Here is a 24,304-nt window from a genome sequence, read left to right as displayed (position 1 = left end):
TGAGGTATGACATTGTCAATTTTAAAAGATAAGGTATGAAAATGTCGTGACACAATAGTTGAGGTAGGTTTTGGTACTTTACCCTACTTTATAAGCAGCAATGATCTCTCTAGTTATTCCAAAATTGAGACTAATGTAGTACTTTGGTGGACTTTGTGACTCACCATTAAAAAAATAAAAATGATTATAATCTCTAAGCGTGGATTGGAACTGATAATTCCATTTAACAAAGTTAACATTTTGCAACTTAAAGGTGATCATACCCAACAAACTTTCAATCTTAACAGTATTAGAAGCCATAATGACAACAACTCTGACAAAAATTTGATTAAAGAGATGTCTTGTATAAGAAACAAATGACTCAGAGAAAATCTTCACAACACAATCAATTATAGTTCAAAAATCACATCAAGAAATTCAATGTTCACATTTCTGGCTTCAGCCTTAACAATGTGTGAATCAAGACAGAAACCTTAACAAAATCCTCAAGAAATAACAAAAAGAAATGGCATAGGCCATAAAATCTTTCAAGAACAAACGATCAATGGTGGAATTGACCTTAAAATTAAGAAAACATAGCATGAAATATTCACTACTACATTTAATCAAACACCTTAATGCATAAATTATGATAGAACCTAAGAAATACTTCTTAATCAAGAACCCAAATCCTCAAACCTTTGAGAAACTACACTGTCAAACCATCTTGACATCAAAGAAAACACATAGAAAAGATTGACACTGAGAATCGACTGTCGGCGAGTGATACCATGATAACATGTATCAAAATTGCGGAATCGAGAAGCAAAAAAGCTATGGAAGAAGAAGAGGAAGAAGCAAAAAGAAGAAATGAGAAACTACGCTTTTGTTATTTCAATTGATGATGACTCTATACAATTATATAGTGCTTGAAAGCTTTCATAGCTCCTCAGCAAGTTTAACAGCTTCTAACAACCTTAACATATTTAACTACAATAATAACAAAATTCTAGTAGACTTTAGATGATGTGGCAGCAGCTAACTACAATTGACACATAAGAGTTAGTAATCAAAGGTATGCTCATATTGGTGATGTTATTGTTGTTGTACTCAAGGAAGCAGTACCGAATAAATCTCTAAAAGAAAGATCCTACTTTTACAATTGGTAGGTCACCAGGTTATTCAAATAAGTTGTGCTTTCTATGATTTTCCCATGTTACAACACACGAACTCATACATTGGGATAAACCTTCATCGGTTTAGAGTTGGAGTATCTAAACGATCTTAAAAAAAATCTTTTTTTAGTAAATTGACTAAAAAAAGGAATAAATTTTAATTTAAGTTATATTTTATTTTACAAGTAATGACAAATGGTGGAAAATTTTATAAGACCCTTACGTGAACTTACATGCCCTAGCCTCCACACACGTGCCGATGCCCACTCCTATTAAATGTGTGCGTATGGAAATTTTAAAAGAAGGAAAATAAATAAATTTGTTTGTTGTTAGAATGAATACGTTCATAAAAAAGTTCATGTTAAGTGAATACAAATTGTATAATAAATGTATTTCGGTGTCAAAGGAAAAGTTTCCATAGTAATACCAATTTACTAATAATTTAATTGGAAGTGACAATCCTCCACATCCTCAAAATCCTCCACATCCTCCTCCATCGGATTCGGCGAATCATCACAAGAGGATCCAGAGGACTCGCTGTCACTTACAACCCCTTTTTCCTCTCTACAACAGTGTGCGGTCCACTCTCTGTAACAACGCCTTCATCGAATCCAACTTCAATAACAAGTTCATCAGTGTCTTGTTCACCTTCAACCACTCCTTGGTATCCCTCCTCATCAATTCCATTGCCTCCCACTTCAAAATCTACTTCTTGATCTCATCAATCTCTACTCTGATAGCCGCGATTAGATTGGATTAAAAAGGGGTAGGGAAGATAAAGCCGGGGTCAAGTCCAAAGACGTGGTCACAAACTTGATTAAAAAGGATTAGCACATAAAATAAAAAAGAATAAAAAGGTTTAATAGTTGGGGAGATAAGGTTAGAGACGAGTACTTCTCACAAACACAAAGTAATAAAAATAAAAGAATAAATTTTTTATTAAAACTAAAAAATAATTAGCACATAAAATAGATTATTTAATAAGGGATGTTTTAGTAATAACATTAGTTTTCGTTTTGATGCTTGTAAGTTAGTAAACAGGTTATATTGTTCAATAGCATTCATACTTTGATTCCAGACAGTTTTAGTAGACAATTTCAACAAGAATGTGATTCTAATGATTCCACCTCATTCCTATTCCTCCTCAATTCAATTCCTCCAAATCTGATTACAAATTAGTAAATGAGCCACTAGTGGTATGAAAACTAGTCAATTTTAAGTGTGAAATTTTATCTTAAAAGGCAGTAATTTGCAATGTGACCCCTATTTTCAAGTGTAGACTATTGTGTCCTTTGATGTGGAACTACTTTGCACATCTTTTTTTTTATTTGTATTAAGCCAACTTGCACCAACACCCAAGCCAAGGTGCCATCATTTAAAACAAGTTCATGTTTGAACCCCTTGTTGCACCTAGTATTCCACCTCTAGGATGTCTTTAAACCATGCTCCACTAGAAACTTAGTATTCTAACCTTAAGATTTCCTTGAGCGCTGCTCCATAAGATTGATCCACCGTTTTACACTGATCAAGAATTTGCTTGAGTTTACATTGAGCATTAGAGTCTTTTTCACCATGTGTCTTCCACACCTTGAGCATGTGTACCTTAGCCAAAACCAAGATTTGATACCAAATGTCGTGTACTATAATAACCAATGATATGTGGAAGTGACATGTGGCATGATCTGGTGTGTCAATGTTGTTATAAAGTAGTTAAGATAGGTATAAGGATTGAGTTTGTTAAGAAGGATAAAAGTGTAATTGTATGAGTTAGTTAGAAGGGTATTCATGTAATTGTGGACTGTGAGTGGTTTCTAGATATAGCCATTTAGTTCTTACTATTGTAAGTAAGCTTTGTGTAATGAAACATTCCTATCGAAAATACTGTTACATTCATCTCTTTCTCTCTCTTCTACATTTCTCTTTCTTCTTGCTCTCTAAAGCTTGATTTCTTAGTTTGTTAAAGTTGTTCATATGGTGTCAAAGTTGGGAAGGCTTGTTATCGCCACTGATCTCTAAGTTTCTTTCACTGCTAATCAATTTCTGACGTTCTTATCGCATGAAAGTTCTAGGTTTTCAAGTTTAGAGGTTCCAGATTACAGAATCAAGGTTGGTGTTAGTTGATTGGTGTTCATCGTATGAATTGGATTTCTCTCAGGTGACAGTGTTTTGATTTCTGAATTGATTGTTGTAGTATTAAAGAATTCAAGATATCGAGTTTGCTAATTGAAATTTAGGGATCTTCTGTGATTCAATTGGTTATTATAAACTAGTATGCAGTCTTCTTTGTGATTTTCTTTCAAAAGAGTATCATTCTCTCATAATTTGTGCGAAAGTATCATTCTTTCGAGAATTGTTGATCGGTTGCTGTTATCAGTTTTCTTAAAAAGTTCATTTGTGAGTTCTTGTCAAGAGAGTGTCGTTCTCTCATATTCTGGGTGAAAGTATCACTCTTTCAAGTATCAATAAGTTACGATTTAATTGTTGAGTGTTATTCTCACTGTGTCAAGAAAGTATCATTCTTTATTGATCAAGAAAGTACTAGTTCAAGAATTTGTCTGTGATATCAGAAGTTTTAATCATGGCTGTTACAAATGTTAAAATTGAAAGTTTGCTAGGAATGCTTACTATAAAGTTGAGAGATGATAACTTTGCTAAATAGTTATTTCAATTCAAGTCAGTTATGAAGGGATACAAATTATGTGATCATTTTAATGGTAGTAATGTGTGTCCTCCAAGATTTTTTATTCATATTGATACTAGGGGTGACTTATGAATTAACTGCTGCTTATGTTGCTTAGGAATCTACTGATTTGGCACTACTTAGCTTATTGCTTACTACCTTATCAGAAGAAGCTATAAAATATGTTCTTGGTTGCAAAACTATTGCAGAAGCATGGTCGAATCTTGTCGATAGATATGAATCTGTTTCTAAATCTCAAGTTAATCATCTCAAGACTGAGCTTCATGCATTCCAAAAAACAGTTGATTCAATTGACAGATATTTCTTAAGATTGAAGAGTATCAGGGAATAATTGAATGTTGCAAGAGAAAGTGTTTCTGACAATGACATTATCATTGTAGGTCTTGCTGGACTACCAAAAGAGTATGCAATTATTAGAACTATAATATTGGCAAGAGAGACATCCATTACTTTAAAAGAATTTCAAGCACAACTTCTTGGTGCTGAGAAGGAAATTGAAGGAGAAGCAAATATGATTTCTTAAAGCTTCTCTACCATGTATGTGAATGGTTCCAATTCTGTCTCAAGAACATCTTCTGGTTCATGTTCAGGTTCTACATCCAACCTATAGGACATAGTCACATTTCATCAACCACTGGAGGTACTATAATTTAAGTTCCTTATAATGGTCATCCACAGCCGTATCCATCTGCTCCACCAAGTTCATACCCTCAATCATATCCACCAGATTCTATTTCATTTTATCCACCTCCTTATGGTTATGGGTTTATGGGAAACAATGCTAGTCCAAGACCTCAGTTTGGGTCACAGCCTTTCAATGGTGGTTCTAATTACAAAGGGAAAAACTTTAGATCAAGTATTGGTTTCAAAGGAAATAATTATAACTCTAGATGATCATCTAGCTTTCAATTGGGAATTCAAGGCAAAATAAATCAAAAGTGTGGTATAGTAATACTGAAACTGGATCAACAGTGGTGATTGAATGCCAAATTTGTAATAAAAGAGGTCACACAGCTGTGAACTACTTCAGAAGGAACACAAACACTTCATCTTCTGGATTTGTTGTGGAATGCCAAATTTGTGGGAAAAAAAGACATTCAACTTTGGAGTGTTATCATAGAGGCAACTATACATATCAAGGACAGCCACCACCACAATCATTCAATGTTATGGCAGCACAGCAATCAACTGAATTTATTCCTCATGATGCTTGGATTCTTGATTCTGGAGCACCACATCACATCACTGTAGATGTCAATTCTCTCAATCAAGTGACACATTTTGAAGGTTCATAAACAATAACAATTAGCAATGGCATTGGGCTACCCATTACTAAAAATAGTTCAACTACTCTTGAGACTAAGTCTAATGAACTTCTTCTTAAAAATGTGCTACATGTACCAAACATTTCAAGGAGTTTATTATCTATGCAACAATTATGTGATGATAATCATAGCTGGTTCATTTGTGATTAAAATGTATTCTTTGTGCAAGACAAAAAGACAAAGGAGATTTTGTATCAAGAAAAGAGTAGTCCAAGACAACTGTTTCAAATTCCTGTGTTCAAGAATTCAAAGGGTTTGCAATCTTCAGTATAAGGTTCATCAGGCTATCTTAGATAGTTGGTAAAATCGAATCTCTGGCATCAAAGAATGGGTCATCCAACAAATGAAATAATTGTTGCAATGTTGAAAAAATCTGGTATATATGTTGAGTTAAACAATAAACATTGTATGAGTGGTCAATGTATCAAGGGAAAAATGTCTAGACTTCCTTTTACAATTAGGAGTGATAAATGTAGTTTACCTTTTGAGACGGTTCATACTGACATTTGGGGACCGTATCCTGTAAAGTCCTTGGAAGGGCATAGATATTATTAACTTTTGTAGATGAATACACAAGATATTGTTGGATCTTCCTATTGATCAATAAGTCTGATACATTTGCTGTGTTTGTGCAATTTTACAATTTTGTATTGAATCAATTTGGCATCTCTACTAAGTGCATACAATCTCTGATGGTGGAGGGGAATATGTCAGTCATTCTTTTAAGTCATTTCTTGCTGCAAAAAGAATAGTTCAGATGATCAGTTGTCTTTACACCCCACAACGGAATGGTTTAATTGAAAGAAAACATAGACATATAGTAAAGACAATCATTACCTTACTTGCAATTGCTGGATTACCAATTGAGTTTTAGTACTATGCTTGTGCTCACTCAGTTTTTTAATCAATAGAATGCCATGTAAGACACTCTCAATAATGTCGCCATATCACAAACTGTATGCAAAGCCACCAGAGTCGAAGTCTTTGAAAATCTTTGGTTGTACAATCTATCCTTGGTTAAGACCATACAATTCAAATTGCAATCAAGCTTTGAAATGTGTATATTCTTAGGGTATTCTATGGGTTACAAGGGAGTTATTTGTACAATTTCAAATCCAGAAAGCCAATTATATCTGGACATATTGTTTTTTATGAGACTATATTTCCTTATACAAAGTATTATTGTCAAGGTCAAACACAAAAATGTGATATTGGTGTTTCTAGTGCAAGGACAATGGTCATTCCAGTTCCAATTCTAGTAAGGTCTTTGGTTAATGATACCACAAGACATCAAAGCCCTTATGTTGATACAGTATTTTCATTTCCTTAGTCTAGTAACAGAGTTGTAAATAGTTTAGCATCATCTGGGGTTCAAGACAGATATCAGTAGTATCTAGAACATCATATGGGATTCAGGCTAATACAGAGAATTCTCCAACATCAACTTTAAGAATTCAGGAATTTGAAACACTTCCATCAACAAGTCATACTCTTTCCAATCCTAGTGATACATCTCATTTGCTTTATGTCCTAGATTCATCACAACTACAGGTAATCCTCCTATTTTCTGCAAGTACTACAATCATTGATCAGTCTAATGCTCAAGATAATTGCATTCATTCTAGATTATAGACATAAGCTATATCAAGGAAAGATTATTCTTCTTTCTTAACAACTTTACCTAAGTTATCATCCTTGCACTTTGACAATTGTGTTGAATATGATATGGGAATCAATACATGTGGTTTTTCCTTCTTGGCTGATATAAGTGAAGTTGGAACCAAAACATTTCAAGCCTGCATCCAGAATAGTTCAATGGCAACAGGCAATGCAAGAGGAATATGATACATTACAAACTCAAGGAACATGGAAATTAGTTCTTTCTCCATCCAACAGAAATGTAATAGAGAGTAAGTGGGTATATAAATTCAAAAGAAACCCAGATGGTAATGTGTCAAGGTATAAAGTAAGGCTAGTGGCACAAGGCTTTAGTTAACAAGAAGGTTTAGACTACTATGAGACTTTTAGTTTTGTGGTTAGGCATACAACAGTGAGGATTATTCTTACTTTGGCAGCTCAATTTAATTGGGACTTGAGACAATTGGACATTAAAAATGCATTTCTTCATGGTGATCTAGAGGAAAGAGTGTATATGAAGGTGTATATGAAGCAACCAAATGGTTTTGTAGGTCCAACACATCTAAATAGACTTATCAAATCCTTATATGGCCTAAAACAAGCACCAAGGGCATGGCATTCAAAGTTTACAAGTTTTCTCCCAACACTTGGTTTTAGAGCTGCATTATCAAACTCCAATTTATTTGTGAAGAGTGATGGTGAAGATGTTATTCTACTTTTGTTATATATAGATAACATTATTCTAACTGGTTCAAGTACATCAAAGATTCAATCTGTAATCACAGATCTTGCTTCAGTATTTGACCTCAAAGATAAATTAACATATTTTTGGGGTTGCAAATTCAGTATCAACCTGATGGTTCATTATTGGACAATCAATCTAAGTAGGCAAAGGTGTTCTTGAAGAAAGCAGGAATGGAGACATGTAAACCAATATCTACTCATCATGAGATATTTGCAGGGACCAACATAATGTGGTTTCAAGTATACTAAGTTAACTAATTTCAATGTTAAAGCTTATTCAGATTCTGATTAGGCAACACACATTAATACAATGAGATCCATTACTGGTTTTGTTGTATATTTAGGTTCTAATCCAGTGTCATGGCAATCCAAGAAACAATCTACAGTCTCACGGGGTTTAATAGAGGCGGAATAGAAGGCTCTTGCAAACTGTGGAGCTAATGTATATTGGATTCAATCTTTACTCAAAGATATTCATCAGTCTATTGCTATACCACCAAAATTGCACTGTGATAACTTGTTTGCTCTAGCATTGTGCTCTAATCTAGTATTCCATTTCAAAATTAAACATCTTGACACTAATTTCCACTTTGTCAGAGAGAAAGTTCAACAGGGACATCTTGTAGTTCAGTATATACCTACAGAGGAACAGGTTGCATATGTGTTTACTAAGGGACTTCACAGTCTAACATTTGTCAAACATTGTAATAACTTGAATTTGGGAGTAGTGCATTCTTCATTGCAGAAATCAGTGCCTTCTTCATTACAAAAATTCTCAATTCATAATTCCACTTCAGTTCAAGACTCAAGTTCAACATCTTAGCAAACTCAGCTTTACACCTAGCTTTGTTTGAAGAGGGAGTAATAACCAATGATATGTGGAAGTGACATGTGGCATCATCTTGTGTGTCAAGGTTGTTATAAAGCAGTTAAGGTAGGTATAAGGATTGAGTTTGTTAAGAAGGATAAGAGTGTAATTGTGTGAGTTAGTTTGAAGGGTATTCATGTAATTGTGGACTATGAATGGTTTCTATATATAGCCATTTAGTCCTTACAATTGTAAGTAAGCTTTGTGTAATGAAACATTCCTATCGAAAATACCGTTACATTCATCTCTCTCTCTCTCTCTCTCTTTTCTGCATTCTCTTTCTTCTTGCTCTCTAAAGCTTGATTTCTCAGTTTGTTAAAGTAAAGTTGAACCATGAATGATATCGTACACCTTTAACTTAACCACCTATTAGCAACAGATTTTAGATATGGAGTTATATTTTAAAAGGCACTAGTGCAGATACCACCTCTTATTGATGGACTTTGGATGTTGAGTTAAAAGACATCGGTGGCATACTTCCCTATTAAAATAACTTTTACTTGTCTTGCTAGTCTTAATGTGCTTTACTGCTAATTTTTACTAATGTGCAATACTTTAATTTTCTACTAAAGAAGAATTTCTAGCATAATTTAATAATTCTAAAATGTTTGAAGTTACTTTTTATCTCTAATTGGAAATTATATAACTTCTAGTGTAGAATATTGTTCTAACCAATAGGACTACTCTTGAAAACCTTCTTAGTTTGTATCGAGCTAACTTACATGAAAAAAATATGAATATTAATCTACCTATAATGTTTTACCAATGTAAATAATAATAACAAAAATGTACCTAATCAATCAATGGGTTGTTTCCCCCTTCCACAGTTATTGTAGGAATAAAAATCTAAATTAAGACAAAAAAATTAAAAAATGAAATTATTCCTAGTAAACCCTGATGCATTTTGAATTTAGATCTAAGCTTGCAACTCGTAGGGGTAAAACAATTTTGTTGTATAACGAAAATAATAAACTTTATCATGTATGTTATCATTGTTTTAAAATATATATATTTATAACTGATCATATTTGGAATTACTTGAAAAATAAAATTGAGAAAAAAAAATAAAAATCATATCAACTTTCTGCTAGCTAGCTTGTCTTCTAGATGGCAGATATGGAAATAGATGAGGGGAGGGGAGACTACATTCAAACTCTCACATGTTAGACTACGTGATCAGTTATTAATTGAGACTAAGGTCCACCAAATTTCAAGGAAAGACAAGAGACCATCCAACTCGAAGGGATGAAACAATTTTTGTTTTTCTAATAACTAATTTTGGATTGCCAATATCTTTTAATGTGTACGTGTGTCGTTAAAATAGATTAGGGGACAGATAGGAGGACATGGTCAATGAGGGACAACAATTTGAACTTCCTTAGGCCAGTTTTTTACCAAAGAATTAAAAGTGCAAATCAAAAATAGCAAATAGGAGAAATATCTGCAAAAAAAATAGAAGTTGGGTGGAGAAATCTTCCTCATTTGTCGGAGGAACATTTGTTTCCTCGAATTATTATCATACCACTTGTTTTCCTCTCCCTCTGAGAATCCTCCCCGGTTGCATGCCCTCCTCCTTTAGGTACAATCTCCTTAACTATCTCTTTGTCTCTCTCACACACAACCCTATGTACGTAGCTAATTAACTAGGTACACCATGCAAACAACAACATAATTACGTGCATGCATGCATGCATTGAATAACTTAGCAGGTTCTGTATTATTCTTTGCATATGGCATGCATGCATGATTCGAACATTTTTTTTCTGTTGTATTGGATTGTTTTGTTTTTAAAATCATGACTACATTTTGTTTGCTTGTTTATACGTTTGACTAATGTTAGGAATAGGGGTCATCAATAGGCACACCTAACAAAGGAGCGGGGGTTTTCTCCGGCACAGACCCACGATAATATTGGTCGAAAACTCCTCCCAAAATGGGGTCCTCTGACGACCAGAACTCGTCATCAGATTCTCCACCGTCTGACTCTTCATCATCTTCATCGCTAACTCCCCCATCATCGTCATCGTCATCGCCATCGTCATCATCGTCGTCATCATCATCCCCTTCTCCACCATCATCTGATTCAGGTAATTCGGATTCAGGTTCAGGTTCAAGTTCATCACCCCCACCATCTCCTCCAAAGGACTCATCGTCTTCAGGTGACTCATCCTCCTCAGGTGACTCATCGCCATCAAACGGCTCGTCAAACAGCTCGCCACCACCATCCAATAATTCGAACAACTCATCGCCTCCCTCCGACAGCAATTCGTCCAACAATTCAAACAACAACTCGAGTAACTCATCGTCTTCCAATAGCTCAAACAACTCGGATAACTCATCGAATAATTCATCGTCTTCCAACAACTCGAAAAACTCGCCACCTTCCAACAACAACTCGAACAATTCCAACGACAACTCCAACAATTCCAACAACAACTCCAATAATTCCAACAATTCCAACAACAACTCCAACAATTCAAACGGAAACTCAAGCGGCAATTCCAACTCAAACGGCTCAGACAACAAAAATAACAGCTCAAACGGCTCAGACAACAAAAATAACAGCTCAAACGACTCAGACAACAAAAATAACAACAACTCAAACAGCTCAGACAACAAAAATAACAACTCAAACAACAACTCGAACAATAACTCCAATTCCCATAAATCTCCCCCACAAAACTCCAACTCCCAAAAATCTCCCTCTTCCCAAAATAATGGAGGGCAAAATGACTCTCAATCTCCACCCAAATCATCCCAAGGGAATTGGTCACCGAAATCGTCTGAGAATTGGTCACCCCCAGCACTTGGATCATCAAGCAAGTCACATCACTCATCATCGTCGGACAATGATGGATCGCCGCCAACTTCACGCTCAGGAAGCTCCATGCCTATAATTGTAGGAGTTGTAGCTGCAGCAGGGGTGTTGTTGCTTGTCTTTGTTTTGCTCTTCTTGGCTTGTTCTAAGAGAAGGAAGAAGAGACAGACTACTTCCCACCTCATGGAGAACCCTGATCCATATCGTCCAAATGGTAATTCTCCAAAGTCTTTTTGTTCTCCTCGCACTTGTACAACTTTTGATTTGCTTTATGGTTTAATTAACATTTATGGAACTTTTAAATTGATTGAATTCTAGATAACAGATGCTAAATAAACTATCTACTTAAATCATATTTTGTAAATTATATGATGTGGTGATTTAGATTTTTTTTTTTCTTTAAATCACTAAAGAAAGAATCTAACAATCAACTGCCACATCAAGTAATATACAAAATATGGTCTAAAAACATGGTCTCCATAGTAATTTTATAACAGTATATACAAAGTAATGCTAGGGAGACCACATTATTATACCACATTAGTGCATCCGCATTTCATATGGCAAGTGAAGCATACAATCAACATCCAATAAGATATAATCATTAATTGACGTGTTATGTATACATTACTTGCCACATAAAATATTACAAAATTATGGTAAAAAATATGATCTCCTTAAAAAATTTCATATATATGTGTGTGTAGTAATATTTATGTAATAATATGGGTACTGTGCATGGGCAGGAAGTGGTGAATATTGGCAAGGTGGACCTAAAAGCTCCGAGCACGTTCTTAATATGCCTCCTTCTGGCCGTGCGCCCAATGGAGGTTGGACTATGACATCCGGTGGAGCACCCCCCATGATGAGCGGCGATATGAGCTCATCCAACTTCTCCGGTCCACACGGTCCCCCTCTGCCACCTCCACACCCTAATGTGGCATTCGGGTTCAACAAGAGCACCTTCACCTATGAAGAGCTGGCGGCTGCAACCTCAGGGTTTGCGCAAGCCAAGCTAATAGGCCAAGGTGGCTTTGGGTACGTGCACAAAGGGGTGTTGCCGAATGGAAAGGAAATTGCCGTTAAGAGCCTCAAAGCGGGTAGCGGACAAGGTGACCGTGAATTTGCAGCCGAGGTTGAGATCATTAGCCGTGTTCATCATCGCCACCTTGTGTCGCTTGTTGGGTACTGCCTTTCAGGAGAGCGAAAGCTGTTGGTATATGAATTTATTGCTAATAACAACCTCGAGTTCCACCTTCACAGTATGCATTCTAGTTAACTCTACGTCATCAATACCTTATATACTAACTATATCATCTATCGACTTGTTAGATCTCAACTGATGTGATAATACTTCACTGTTCATCATTTGACAGGCGCGGATCGGCCGCCCTTGGAATGGGCCAACAGGGTCAAAATCGCGTTGGGATCGGCTAAAGGGCTTGCTTACTTGCATGAAGACTGTAAGTAGTTCGTGAAATTACTACAACTATGTATATTCCCTTGATCCATTGCTCTCTTATACCTTCGTTCTCATACTGTATTTGGATTCTTTCAGGTCACCCAAAGATTATCCACCGTGACATTAAAGCTGCAAATATTCTGATTGACTATAGTTTCGAAGCTAAGGTATGTAACCCAAATTTGTTAATGAAATCTAGGAATAGCTTAACATATTAAAAGATGACTAATGTTTTTATTTGCTAATTTATATGCATGATATGTTCAGGTGGCAGATTTTGGACTAGCAAAGCTAAACCAGGAAAATGTCACCCATGTATCAACTCGTGTCATGGGAACATTTGGGTAACGAACTTCCTCATCAGCTCCTTAATTTAACTTGCAAGATATATATAAACCTTTAAGTTACAAACTAACCACAGAATGGCAAACTGATGATGCAGGTACTTGGCTCCTGAGTACGCGTCGAGTGGTAAGCTGACCGAGAAGTCTGACGTCTTCTCTTTTGGTATTATGCTCCTGGAGCTCATTACCGGACGCCGCCCTGTGGACTTGTCTGGGGAATATGAGGAAGATACCTTAGTAGACTGGGTTCGAACTCTCCCTCCCTAGTAAATTAACTTGCAATTACACATGAATTATGTTCTCTTGACAGACTGAAACACATGTTAAGTTAATAGACTGTCAATATCCAGTATCGATTTGATGAATTCGTATTTTTACTTGTGGTAGTGTGGATATCTCAATTGCTTATATACAACAAGTTTAATATGATGATGAGTTATGTATTCTCCGCATTATGCATGAACAAGTACAGGCAAGACCTCTCTGCATGAAAGCAATAGATACTGGGGACTATTCTGAATTGTTGGATCGACGACTAGAGAACAATTACAACCAGGAACAGGTAGCACGCATGGTGGCTTGTGCGGCTGCGAGTGTTCGACACTCTGCGAAGAAGCGTCCGAAAATGAGCCAGGTAAGAAGGACCACTCCTATGTAGAAATGAGATCCGCTACTGCCATTTTTGTTGCTGATATTGTGCATAATGTACAACCTTTTAAATATATCTAAAGCAATATTTGAAATTTTACGCAGATTGTTCGTGCATTGGAAGGCGACGTCTCAATGGAAGACTTGCACGAGGGGATTAAAGGACAATTGGGGTCGTCTGGCTCTCCTAGTATGGCTTCCTCCGAGTTTGAAGCTGATTCGTATAACGCGAAAATGAAAGGGCTTAGGAAGCCGGCGTTGATGGACAGCACAGACTATCCAAGCAGCGAGTACGGTGCTACAAGCGAGTATGGCCTCAATCCCTCTGCAACCTCTAGCAGTAGTAACTTATAAGAGATGAATACCAAATTAAGGGATCAACCGGCCACACGGTCCAGTTTGAGCAAGCGATAGTACCTCAAACTTGGACATCCTTTGGGAGTAATTAATAAGTATAGAGCCTTAAAATTAAAGACTCTTCAGGTTAATTAGTGGTAACTAACACACTAAGATGGATGATGATGCTATAGTTGTATGTATCGTGTCGAAAAAGTGGTAGGCCTGTGTGTTTGTGTGTCACTCTCCGTTCCCTGCAGACGTTTTTGTATTCACCCTGCACCAGCAGAAGCTTAACAAATATACGTCTGATTGATTTCAGGTAGGTCGAAAATGGCGGTAGAAGCGTAATTGCGGCGTTGCGTTAGACAAGGGCACCATTGAAGGAGGAGTTGTGATTTCTTTCTTCTGTTTTTCTGTTTTTTTTCTTCTTTCTTTTGGACATAGCTATGTGTGTTTGGATTTGCTACTGTTATGAAACAAACACATGCATTTGGAAGAATATTTGATCAGTACCTTATGTGTTTGTATTTTCTAACTTTAATATCTAATATTATTACTGTTGAAAATTGGTGAGTTTTGAGAATAGATGGAAATTTTGGCTACAATAATTTACAATGTAATGGAACCAAACTGCAAAACCAACATGCCTGAGAGTAAACTGCAAAGAGTAATATTGTCGTCTGCAGTAGTATGCTGATATTTTTCGAAGGAATTGCCCACATATTCATGGTGACATGGGCATTTTAATCGCTGACAAAGAAAAAATTACGAAAGGAAAAGTCCATCTTCCAAACCTATATTCGCTGACAAAGAAAAAATAAAATTACGAAAGGAAAAGTCCATCTTCCAAACCTATATTCGCTGACAAAGAAAAAATTACGAAAGGAAAAATCCATCTTCCAAACCTAAAGAACTGACACACCTCGACTCAGAAATGTTCATCTGGACACTCGAATCGAGTTGTGCTAGTCGAGACCTCGAAGGTGACGAAGCCATACAATGATGGTGATGTGTAAACTGCTCCTAATTTAAACCCTAAAATAACTAACGCTAGAATGCGCATGTCAACAGGGTTGAACCCTTATCACACAAGTGATGTCTAAGCATAAGTAAGTTGCAGTAGGAGTAAAGAAAATTTATACCATACAAAGAAACTTCCTTCGTCTCATCTTTTTCTAGAAATTCTCATCATCACTAGAGCTCTACCACTAAATCATGGAGGGCGAAAAAACAATGGTGACTGGGTTTATAAAAATAAAGTTTTGAAAACTTTTTCGAAAACATGTAACCCCATGTTGTAAATCAAGTATATAGCATCCTAAAAATGATAATATAATACTAGTATATAGTAGTTACCCTTTAGCACGAGTGAGTCAAAGGATATAAGGTGCTACTAAAAAAATATCTCATCATCAAATCTCAAATCACCGTCAAATAAGAAAATCAATGCTCATTAACTAATGATGGCACACGAGTCATGTAGAAAGTAGCTACATGAACAGGTTGGGTGTTAAGGTTTATATTCTAGTACTACACCACATGAAGTTGAGCAAAACGCATCACATACATGTCTATCACCCTAAGGGATCTACCACAACCCTAAGAGGAATAAGCTAACACCTAACTCTAGATCCAAAGCGAATGTAAGCATTGCAATGTGAGCATACACGTGGGCTTGTCCTATGCCCAGACCAGTACAATAAATAATAGATACTAATGCATATCACAATATAATGAGCAGATATGATGCAAGGATGTCATGTCACGGGTTTATGTTTACAGATAATATTATAAACGTAAAGTGCACACAAAGTTTACTTGTGATGAGAGAGGGTAGGACATTATTGTACTGTCACTGGTGAAGGTAGATTTGGGGCGGAATTTTTTCTAGTTTTCTTTTTTTCTTTTTCTGTTTTTGTTTTTCACATAGGGTCACGTCAACACAAAATAATTTTTTTAAATGCCACAATGGTTTAAATGACTAAATTACCCTTTCAGGCCAGAACATTTGATGGCCTTTTGACAAAATCTCACCAAAGTGAAGGGAATATTGAGGTCCAAGGTGCGACATGGTGATATTATAGTTGGAAATTGCTATTCCCACACCCGTGTTAAAGTTTTTGCCATTCATCTTCTTTAATTATGTGATCCGATGGTCGAAAATTAAGAGAGGTGTGTGAGAAGTAAAAATGTATATGTGGATAGCACTATCAATTTTAATATTAGGGGAGAGCAAAATTAAGGTTGAGTTATAAGATCATCTCCAACCCATGGGATAAAACTTTAAAACCCCCCAAACCATATCCAACGATTGGGCTAAAATAAGCCCCAAGGAGAAAATATATATATATGGGCTAAATTCCCCCTAGAATTTAAGCTTGACTTAAATTATTCTGGACTCACCAAACTATCATATTTCAAACATTTTTTTGTTTGTTACTTATAATCTAACGGCTATGATCAAATGAGATCAAATCTAATGGTAAAAAAAAGATTTAACAGCTCAAAATTAAATCTACCGTCTAAAAGTATTTAAGAAAATTATTTAAATCAACTTTAAATTAAAACTTTAAAATACCTATGTATTTGCATGATTTTTAATTACTTATTGGAATTCAAATATTTTTATATTAAAATGTTCATTAAAAAAAAAAATTAAGGATAATCTACATATATTTCATTTTCAAAAAAAAAAAATTACCCAAAAAATAAAAGGCTAAAACCATTATTTAATAATCTCGTGCTAAAATTTTAAGTCATAAGAATTGAAAGAGAAAAACAATTTCTAGGTTATGGCTTAAATTTTTAAGCTTTTATCTCCAAGGATTAGGGATAGTCTAAGAGGCATAGCAAAAATAGAAAGCATAATTGTTATATAAAATTCAAACTTGTTTCAAATAAAAGCAGATCTAACAAAAGTGCTTATGACAGTGTTTAGTACGGATGTAATCACAAACGGACACTTGATGGCTGTATTTATTGTTGATGCATCACAATTTTCAACTTTACAGTCACGATGGTTAAGATTTGGGACAACAGATGCGAACAAGGGTATAAAGTTGCAAGGGAAGGAAGAAAAGGAAAACCAGAGGAACCAAACAGTAATACAATTTGCTTCTTTGTAATTCGGAGTGTCAACATCCAGGTCTACCACAAGTCCACAACAAATGTAATTGGAAAGAAAAACTACACCTGAAACAAGAAGAAAAATAGGGTAACTGGTATATCAATCCAATGATATCTTGACACGATACAATTCCGACTAAATTATTACTAATTAAGCAGATGAGCAGCCAAACGCTCAATCGAAAATGCAAATTGACTTCTCGCAAGCCCCTCGACCTCGAACTAGTAATGTTCATTTCTTTCTACAAAATATTTTGTTCTGTATGCAGCCGTATCCCCCGCCACTGCTCTCATTATAGAAAAGTGAAAAGGCTGTTGTTCAATGACAGCATTAACCAACTAGCCGCTGGCCACAATCTCATGAATGGCATCACTGACAGCTCCATCCTCTGATCTGACAGTAAGTTTCATCGCAACCTCCTTCGATGAACTGTCAATTCCAAATAACAACCGCACAAGAACCTTCACATTGCCTATGTACACACCGGACAATACACATGTGTGTGACCTTGAGTTGCTGGCAACGACCTCTGTGCCCTGAGCCATGCACACAATATATGTTATCGCTATAAAATGTTACCACTGAAAACTTCAAGCAGGAACAGAACATAATGCATTGTTAAGTATCTAATGCAGATTTATAGAGGTATCATATCCATTATGCACTTGCGTTGTTGAAGCGCACGCGATAAAAAGGCCTCACAGACTTTTTAACATCCAGATCAACTGATTCTACAAGTACTTGCATAAAGACAAATCATAGACGTTTAATCTTAAAACAAAATTACCTCACAGGGCTGCATTCCAAGGAGGTTAATGACAGCATTAACAGCTTCAGTCAAGTTCTCCCTTGGCCCCAGGCCATATTCATCTACCCGCTCAAAATCAGCACCCATGCTATCCCAAGCATTCTTGAAATTGAAGACTGGAACCTTCAAAATGTAATCTGCAGCGACAACCTCAAGATCTTCCAGCTGGTATTCATCTTCCACACCATCTTCCTCTGCCTCACCAGTGGTTGGATCAACCTAGTGGCACACCCCCAGCTCATGAGAAAAGGGATTCAGACAAAGCTCAAAAGTTCTAAGGGTTGGCTTCTTAATATTGTCAAGAAACTCGGTCTATAAACAGGGCTAAAGGGAAGAACTTGATACCTCTTTAACAATGAACCTCAACAAGTTTGTAAATTTTCCAACTGCAGGGACACCTTCTGGCTTCTCAAATGCCAAAAAGGTTTGTCCAGGTGTATCATATGGAAGAGACCTGAGAGACCTGGATGCCACTTCAGAAAATTCCTCAGCTTCTGAAGCATCAACCACGACAATGACCTACAGGCAGAGAGTTGTAAGGAAATTCTGAAGCATAACTACAAAAGTAAAAGTGCTTTTTTAATATAAAAAGGGCTTTACATCTTCCAGTAATTGCTCAGGAATGGTATTGGTGCAGTTGTACTGGAACACAACATGGCTATCAAAAATGTGCTTGACAACATTAACTGCATATTCAGTTTCTGGCTCTGTTAACTCCACAGGTGCTGAGGACTGGCATGTGAAAAAAGTACACAATCAATTCCTAAGACAAAAAAACATGAGCTGTAACGAGCACATAAAGTATGAGAAAATATTCACGTCGCAGAACCTTGAATAGTTTCCCAAAGTTTGAAAACTCCGGAATAGAGGAAAGCAACGCCTCATAAGCAGCAACTGTGGATGCAGGGCCAGTTGGAGGAGCACCCAGACCAGTTGGCTTTTTACTTTGAGCTTTCTTCTCAGCAAGTGGCTGTGACTTAACCTCCTTGGGTACAGAATTAATGTCAAATGGTTCTTCCGAAGCCTCCTATAATCACATTAAAACAATCATCAAAAGTCAAAACATGAGATAAGGATCTTAAGGGTAGAAAAAAAATAAGCAAATGGAGGTTATGTTACTCACATAATTCTTCAAACTTGTCTCCAGATTGACAAGTGGGACATCCAGAGATCCAAAAAGGAAGTCCTTTACATCATTGTCAGTCTCAACAACTGAACCATCTCCTCCAAGCGTATTTAGATAGAGTGTTGCCCTATCACGAACCTGAGAGAGTACCAAAAAGAAATTCAGTATATAACTATATACTGAATCTAAAACAAATAAATCATGAAAGAAATGGCACATAAACTCAGAAGCAGATTTGTACAGAGCCAGATACCTCATTTTAGGTGAGTGTTCATACATGTTATATATAACCTAAATTTAAGGCCTTGAATGTACATATAGGGTACCTCATCATCACTGTCAAAGAGACATCGTCGCAGCAGAATAAACACTCGCGGCTGATGCATAGAAAAAAATAATTATAGTTCATTGTCATCAGTAACCATAGACAGAAACATATCTTCTTTGTATAGAGGGGGAGGGGGATCAGATTAAGCCATAATTCATTGAAAAAGATGTTACCTTCAATGAATCAACCATAGCACCAAATTTTGCCAATGTACTAACTGCACTCGCGCGAACAGTGGCATTCTCAAGATGTACTCGATTATATATGTACCTTATATATTTGCTTGGATCAGAGGTTTTTGGCCCTTCAATGCCCAAAAAGTGGAGTATCTAATAATAAAATATCTCAATCAGCCAAAAGAAAATTAAGAGGAATAGATTCTTCACCAAGTTTATGATAGATAAATCCCACCTGTGTAGAAAGATATGTGAATTCACAATCTTCGATGAACTCGCAGAGATGAAGCAAGCCACTTTCTTTTGCATCAGGAATATCTCTAATGAGAATCACAATTGAATCAACAATTGCCTTTTTGTACTCAAACCCACCTTCTTCTCTGAGAATGTTGCTCAAAAAGTTCATCCTGTAGAAAACAAAAAGCAGTGACCATTACTTTGAAAACAACGGAGACAAATAAGAATATGTGCACTGAAAGATGAACAAAATGAAACCAAACGTTCTCAAACAAAATTTTGAGTATGTGGTAGATCACTCACAGAGCTCTGAACTTCAAAGGAAATTTCAAACACAACGATCTTATGGCTTCCACAACAACAATTTTGAACTCGTCAGCGATATCAGACATGAAATTAGTTATCTGCTTCATCAAGCGATCCACACTTGATTCATTTCCTGTCTTCAGAAGTGTTGTGATTGCAAGTGTGGCAATGCTCCTGTTCTGGTCAGAAATCAAACTCTCCATATCAATGTTGCAGTTTGTGACAGGCACTGGATGTGTCATTGCCACCTGGAAGAAAGATCAAAGTGATTATCAGGAATATTATTCACTGGAAAGCAAGAAAATAACTACAATCAAAATAATTTAGTCTAACAAGCCTTGTTTCACACGCAGAATAAAGAAACAGAACTAAAATCTACATACTATCAGTAATTGCCTCAAGATTACACTCAAAACTCTTTTCATATAGGATTTCTCATCTATCTCAAAACTACAAAAGCAGAACTCAGGACAGCAGGTCACTTTATTATAATAAATTTCAAACATAATGTGTATGTAGTAGAGTAAAAGGAGAAGAGGGATGCCTTGTTCAAGGTGCGGACAGCAGCAAATCTTAGAACTGGTTTCGAAGAGCTTAGGAATAGCTGCAGAACAGTGATTGCTGGAGTAAGTTCTCTGGGGGTCACACCATGGAGCTCTGTAATTGCTCTAGCAGCCTCCAAAATCACCATCTCTGCTTTGTGGCGAAGACAAGCCTCAAGATAATCGTAAAAGGGACGGTCGCCCGCTTGTGCATTTCCAGACTCGCGGATAACCTTTAGACAAACAATTTATTAAAATAAAGCATCAAAACACCAACGAAGCTAAAATAAAAGGTCCATAAGAATAAGCACCTGACTAGTATAACGAATCAAAAGGCACTGGGCCAATGGAGAGCGGACATTCCCCTTTGTCAAGCTGGTAACCAACTTGCTAACAGCAAGACGGTCATTCTGTCGTATCTGCAATTTCAAAAGTACAAGATTATCAACACCTTTCAATTGTAAAAAGGATAATTCATAATTATTCTAACGAAAATTGTTGAGTTGATGCAGAATCTTTCTTTGTATTCCACTTTAAAACTTAAAAAATGAAGGTTCACCTACAAGAATCACATTATATGGAATGAATGCTAAAAAAGGAAACTAGGCCCCATGATTGAGAATTAAAAGCTGAACCAGTCTGCAAAACGAAAAATCACTGCACACCTAGCCCACTTGCTCACATCAACCAAACATTTTTCTATAAATGCAAGTAATTAGTTAATAATTAAATGGTAAATAACCATATGCAATGGATTTTGACTAAAAGCTTCCTCTATGTTTCGGGAAAGAAAAAATCTTGAATGTAAAGTCTGAAAACCAAACCAACTATGGCACATACCTGATGAAGTAAAGCCAGTGCATGGAACTGTACAAGGGCTGCTCTTGACTGGACAGCTTCCTGAACCTCATTGCTCCATCTTTTGACAATCTCTGGGTTAGTCTGTCAAAAGAGAAAGATAAGGGTACAAAGGCAACAAATAAATAAAACCCAAGACTTATGTACAGCAGAAACAGTACCTGGAGCAGATGGATCCCACTGACTAGAGCTGCACTTGCAACCACTGGATTCTTATCAACAATGGCTTGTTTCAGATATCGCTCAATCTGGGTAAGAAGGGTTCCATCTGTAATCCGACAGAGGACACGGATGGCATTTGCCCGATACATGTCTGTTTTACTATTCATATCCTTCATCAGGGAGCTTGTCACAATAATAACCTTGTTATGAGAAAAATTTCAGAAGTCAGTCCCAATTTTTGAGCATGCAAATGTACGAAGGAAATTAAATGATATAAAGTTGAGTCACCTCATCTGCAGAGGGGGACAACTCTTTTATGATCAGATAAACCATTCTCCTCAATCCTATATCTCTCGATTGGAAAAGCTTGGTCACAGAAAAGAAAACTTCTGTAGCTTCAACCTAATAATTTAATACAAAGTAACAAGAATCAATTGATGGCCAAAGTATACAATAACAAAATGATGCCACTAGATCACTAAAATTGACGATAAGATATTGATCAATGTCAAGGGAGCAACAGAACCATTCGGTACAGAAGAAACCTGACCTTTGTAAAGGTTTCCCCCTGGTTCAGTAGATACAAAAGCTTTGTGATAACCTGAAAATTGATGACAATGACAAATATACAAAATCAGTTTCTGCTGAGCAAAGAAGACAGAAAAAAGGCAATTAGATGGATAATTTGGTGGTGCAAAGCAATAACCTGGGAGCATCTTCTAGCGTCGAGTTGAGGATCATTAAAAACCCTCGCTTCCTGAAGAACAGCACCCTTCTCAATCCCCAGAAACGGAGAATACTCTGCAGAAAATCAACATTAAAACAATTACTACAAAAATCACACCATTAACATTTCTAATACCGTGAAACTCGGACCTAATTAAACGAGGCTACAAGATCCCTATCACTATCCCACTGGCATTAAATCAAGACAAACCGAGTAGATTTGCCACAATTTTACTAACCGCATTGCGACATAACCTCAACAAAACTTAGAAAATATCCAGATCAGGACAAATTGAAGCAGATCAACAATAATTAAACCCTAATTCACTGAAATCCGATTCAAATGCTTCACGGTACGTAAATCGAGAAACAAAACCGCTACAACAAAGAGATCTGGGAACACGAATCGCCGAATGATGAGTCGCAACACAGAGAGCCGAAGTCGAACGAATTGGGAGAAAAAAAAACCAGATCGAACTGGAGAGCGAAAACAATTGAGAGGTCTGTGAGCGAAGGGACATACCTTCGTCATCGCGATCGTCGTCCTTCTTCACGAGAGGCTGAGCCATCGCAGAACGAAGTGAATCTCTGAGATGTGCAAAAACTGTAGGACAAAAACCTCCCTCTCTCTTCTCTCTGTGTGTTGTTCGTTGGTTCGCTTCGCGAGTGAGGTAGTTTGAAGGAGAATAACAAGAGAAAAATGAGGGTTTCTTTCTAAAAACAACCGCACAGAGGGCTTCAGATCAGATGGTGAACTAGACGATGGAGTTGGGTTCCGCTGTGCGTGAGGATCTGGTCGTGGTGAAGTATCGGCCGAATGGTAGTGCGCCACGTCATGTGGCCGGTGGTTTTAGTAGGAGTTGAATTTCTAATTTACCCTTCCACTCAAAAATAATAGTTAGTGGTTGTTAAGGCAACTCTAATGGAAATGGCTACAGGTCCAAAGTAAAAAATGATCTGATTTATTCAAAAATTCCTCATTAACCGATGGTTGGATTATAATTCTAAGAAGTTCATCAAACTATTATTTGGTCAAAGGGACATCAGACTAGCCAAATGTAGACCCCTTCTAAACTTATTTTTTTTAAGTCAACTATTTAGTTGCAATAATTTATTCAAATTCAACGTTTAAATTTGAAAACATTCAATGGTAGTTTAATTAAATTAAGCAATAAATTAAAATATAAACTTAAAACTAAAAAATTATTAAAATGTTATATTTAGCTCATTCGGTTAGAGACAGTATATGAGTATGATTTGACATTGTTCATTTAAAAATAATTTTTTTTACAAAGCTGTACAGGGCTATGTTTAGCCCAATCGGATAGAAATAACCTTACATTTCCTCATATTTTTTTTCCTCCCAATTTATCGGAATTTAAATCACAGAATTTCAACTTAATTGACGTAATTAGTCGACTCCAGTTGAGAAGCTAGGATGTCCTCCACCACCTCAAATCAACTCCAAACATGCGGACAGCCCGTAATAGCCCCCGATTGCCTGTGCCTCGGCCATTACACTAGAACTAGAACTGAATACAAGGCCACCGCGCCACGTTTCATTCACTTTTGTAATTTGGAAATGCATGAACTAATATGACATGCAGTTCTCAATAAACCTCCAAAACACGTTCATAATCTTGTACCAAATTCAAATAACGCTTCAAATCTTCGGTACCAAATATTTGTACCAAAATGGTGCATTTGTTGTACCGAACTATTTCGGACTGAACTAGCTTCTGGGACTAAGCTGGACAAACTTAGTGAAATGTTTGGTGCAGTGTCGAACGAAGAATGGAGGACCTTCTGCAACCACAACTGAAATCAAACATGCATCCAGAACCCCAAACGTTCATCACAACAACAA

General features: G+C 36.5%; 2 protein-coding genes across 4 annotated transcripts; one reads left to right on the top strand and one right to left on the bottom strand.

Moving 5' to 3' along the window:
* The first annotated feature begins 9,885 nt into the window (after positions 1-9,885).
* On the top strand, positions 9,886-14,607 carry LOC137729463 (proline-rich receptor-like protein kinase PERK5). Of its 3 annotated transcripts, none has more exons than XM_088677054.1 (11): positions 9,886-10,009; positions 10,271-10,517; positions 10,590-11,462; positions 11,995-12,510; positions 12,625-12,711; positions 12,807-12,877; positions 12,978-13,054; positions 13,153-13,300; positions 13,527-13,688; positions 13,808-14,010; positions 14,361-14,607. In XM_088677054.1, the coding sequence occupies exons 2-11, from the start codon at positions 10,364-10,366 to the stop codon at positions 14,362-14,364; spliced, it is 2,295 nt and encodes a 764-aa protein (XP_088533180.1). In that variant the 5' UTR covers positions 9,886-10,009; positions 10,271-10,363; the 3' UTR covers positions 14,365-14,607. The 3 variants fall into 3 exon arrangements, with proteins under 3 accessions (XP_088533180.1, XP_068324523.2, XP_068324522.2); XM_068468422.2 differs by having other exon boundaries at positions 9,892-10,009; positions 10,608-11,462; XM_068468421.2 differs by having other exon boundaries at positions 9,921-10,009; positions 10,271-11,462.
* A 2,525-nt stretch (positions 14,608-17,132) lies between these two features.
* On the bottom strand, positions 17,133-23,217 carry LOC137727811 (coatomer subunit gamma). The gene is made up of 18 exons (XM_068466641.2): positions 22,961-23,217; positions 22,418-22,512; positions 22,262-22,312; positions 22,000-22,113; positions 21,711-21,911; positions 21,532-21,633; positions 21,003-21,110; positions 20,694-20,924; positions 20,147-20,397; positions 19,842-20,013; positions 19,604-19,759; positions 19,429-19,479; positions 19,100-19,240; positions 18,806-19,003; positions 18,577-18,708; positions 18,322-18,495; positions 17,956-18,195; positions 17,133-17,704 (listed from the first exon to the last, which is right to left on the bottom strand). Exons 1-18 carry the CDS (start codon positions 23,004-23,006, stop codon positions 17,507-17,509), a joined length of 2,661 nt encoding a protein of 886 aa, XP_068322742.2. The 5' UTR covers positions 23,007-23,217; the 3' UTR covers positions 17,133-17,506.
* Positions 23,218-24,304: the final 1,087 nt, after the last annotated feature.

Source organism: Pyrus communis, chromosome 10 (genome assembly GCF_041283825.1).
Source record: "Pyrus communis isolate YQ-2024b chromosome 10, ASM4128382v1, whole genome shotgun sequence".
NCBI lineage: Eukaryota > Viridiplantae > Streptophyta > Magnoliopsida > Rosales > Rosaceae > Pyrus > Pyrus communis.
This window is presented reverse-complemented; position numbering and strand designations above follow the sequence as displayed.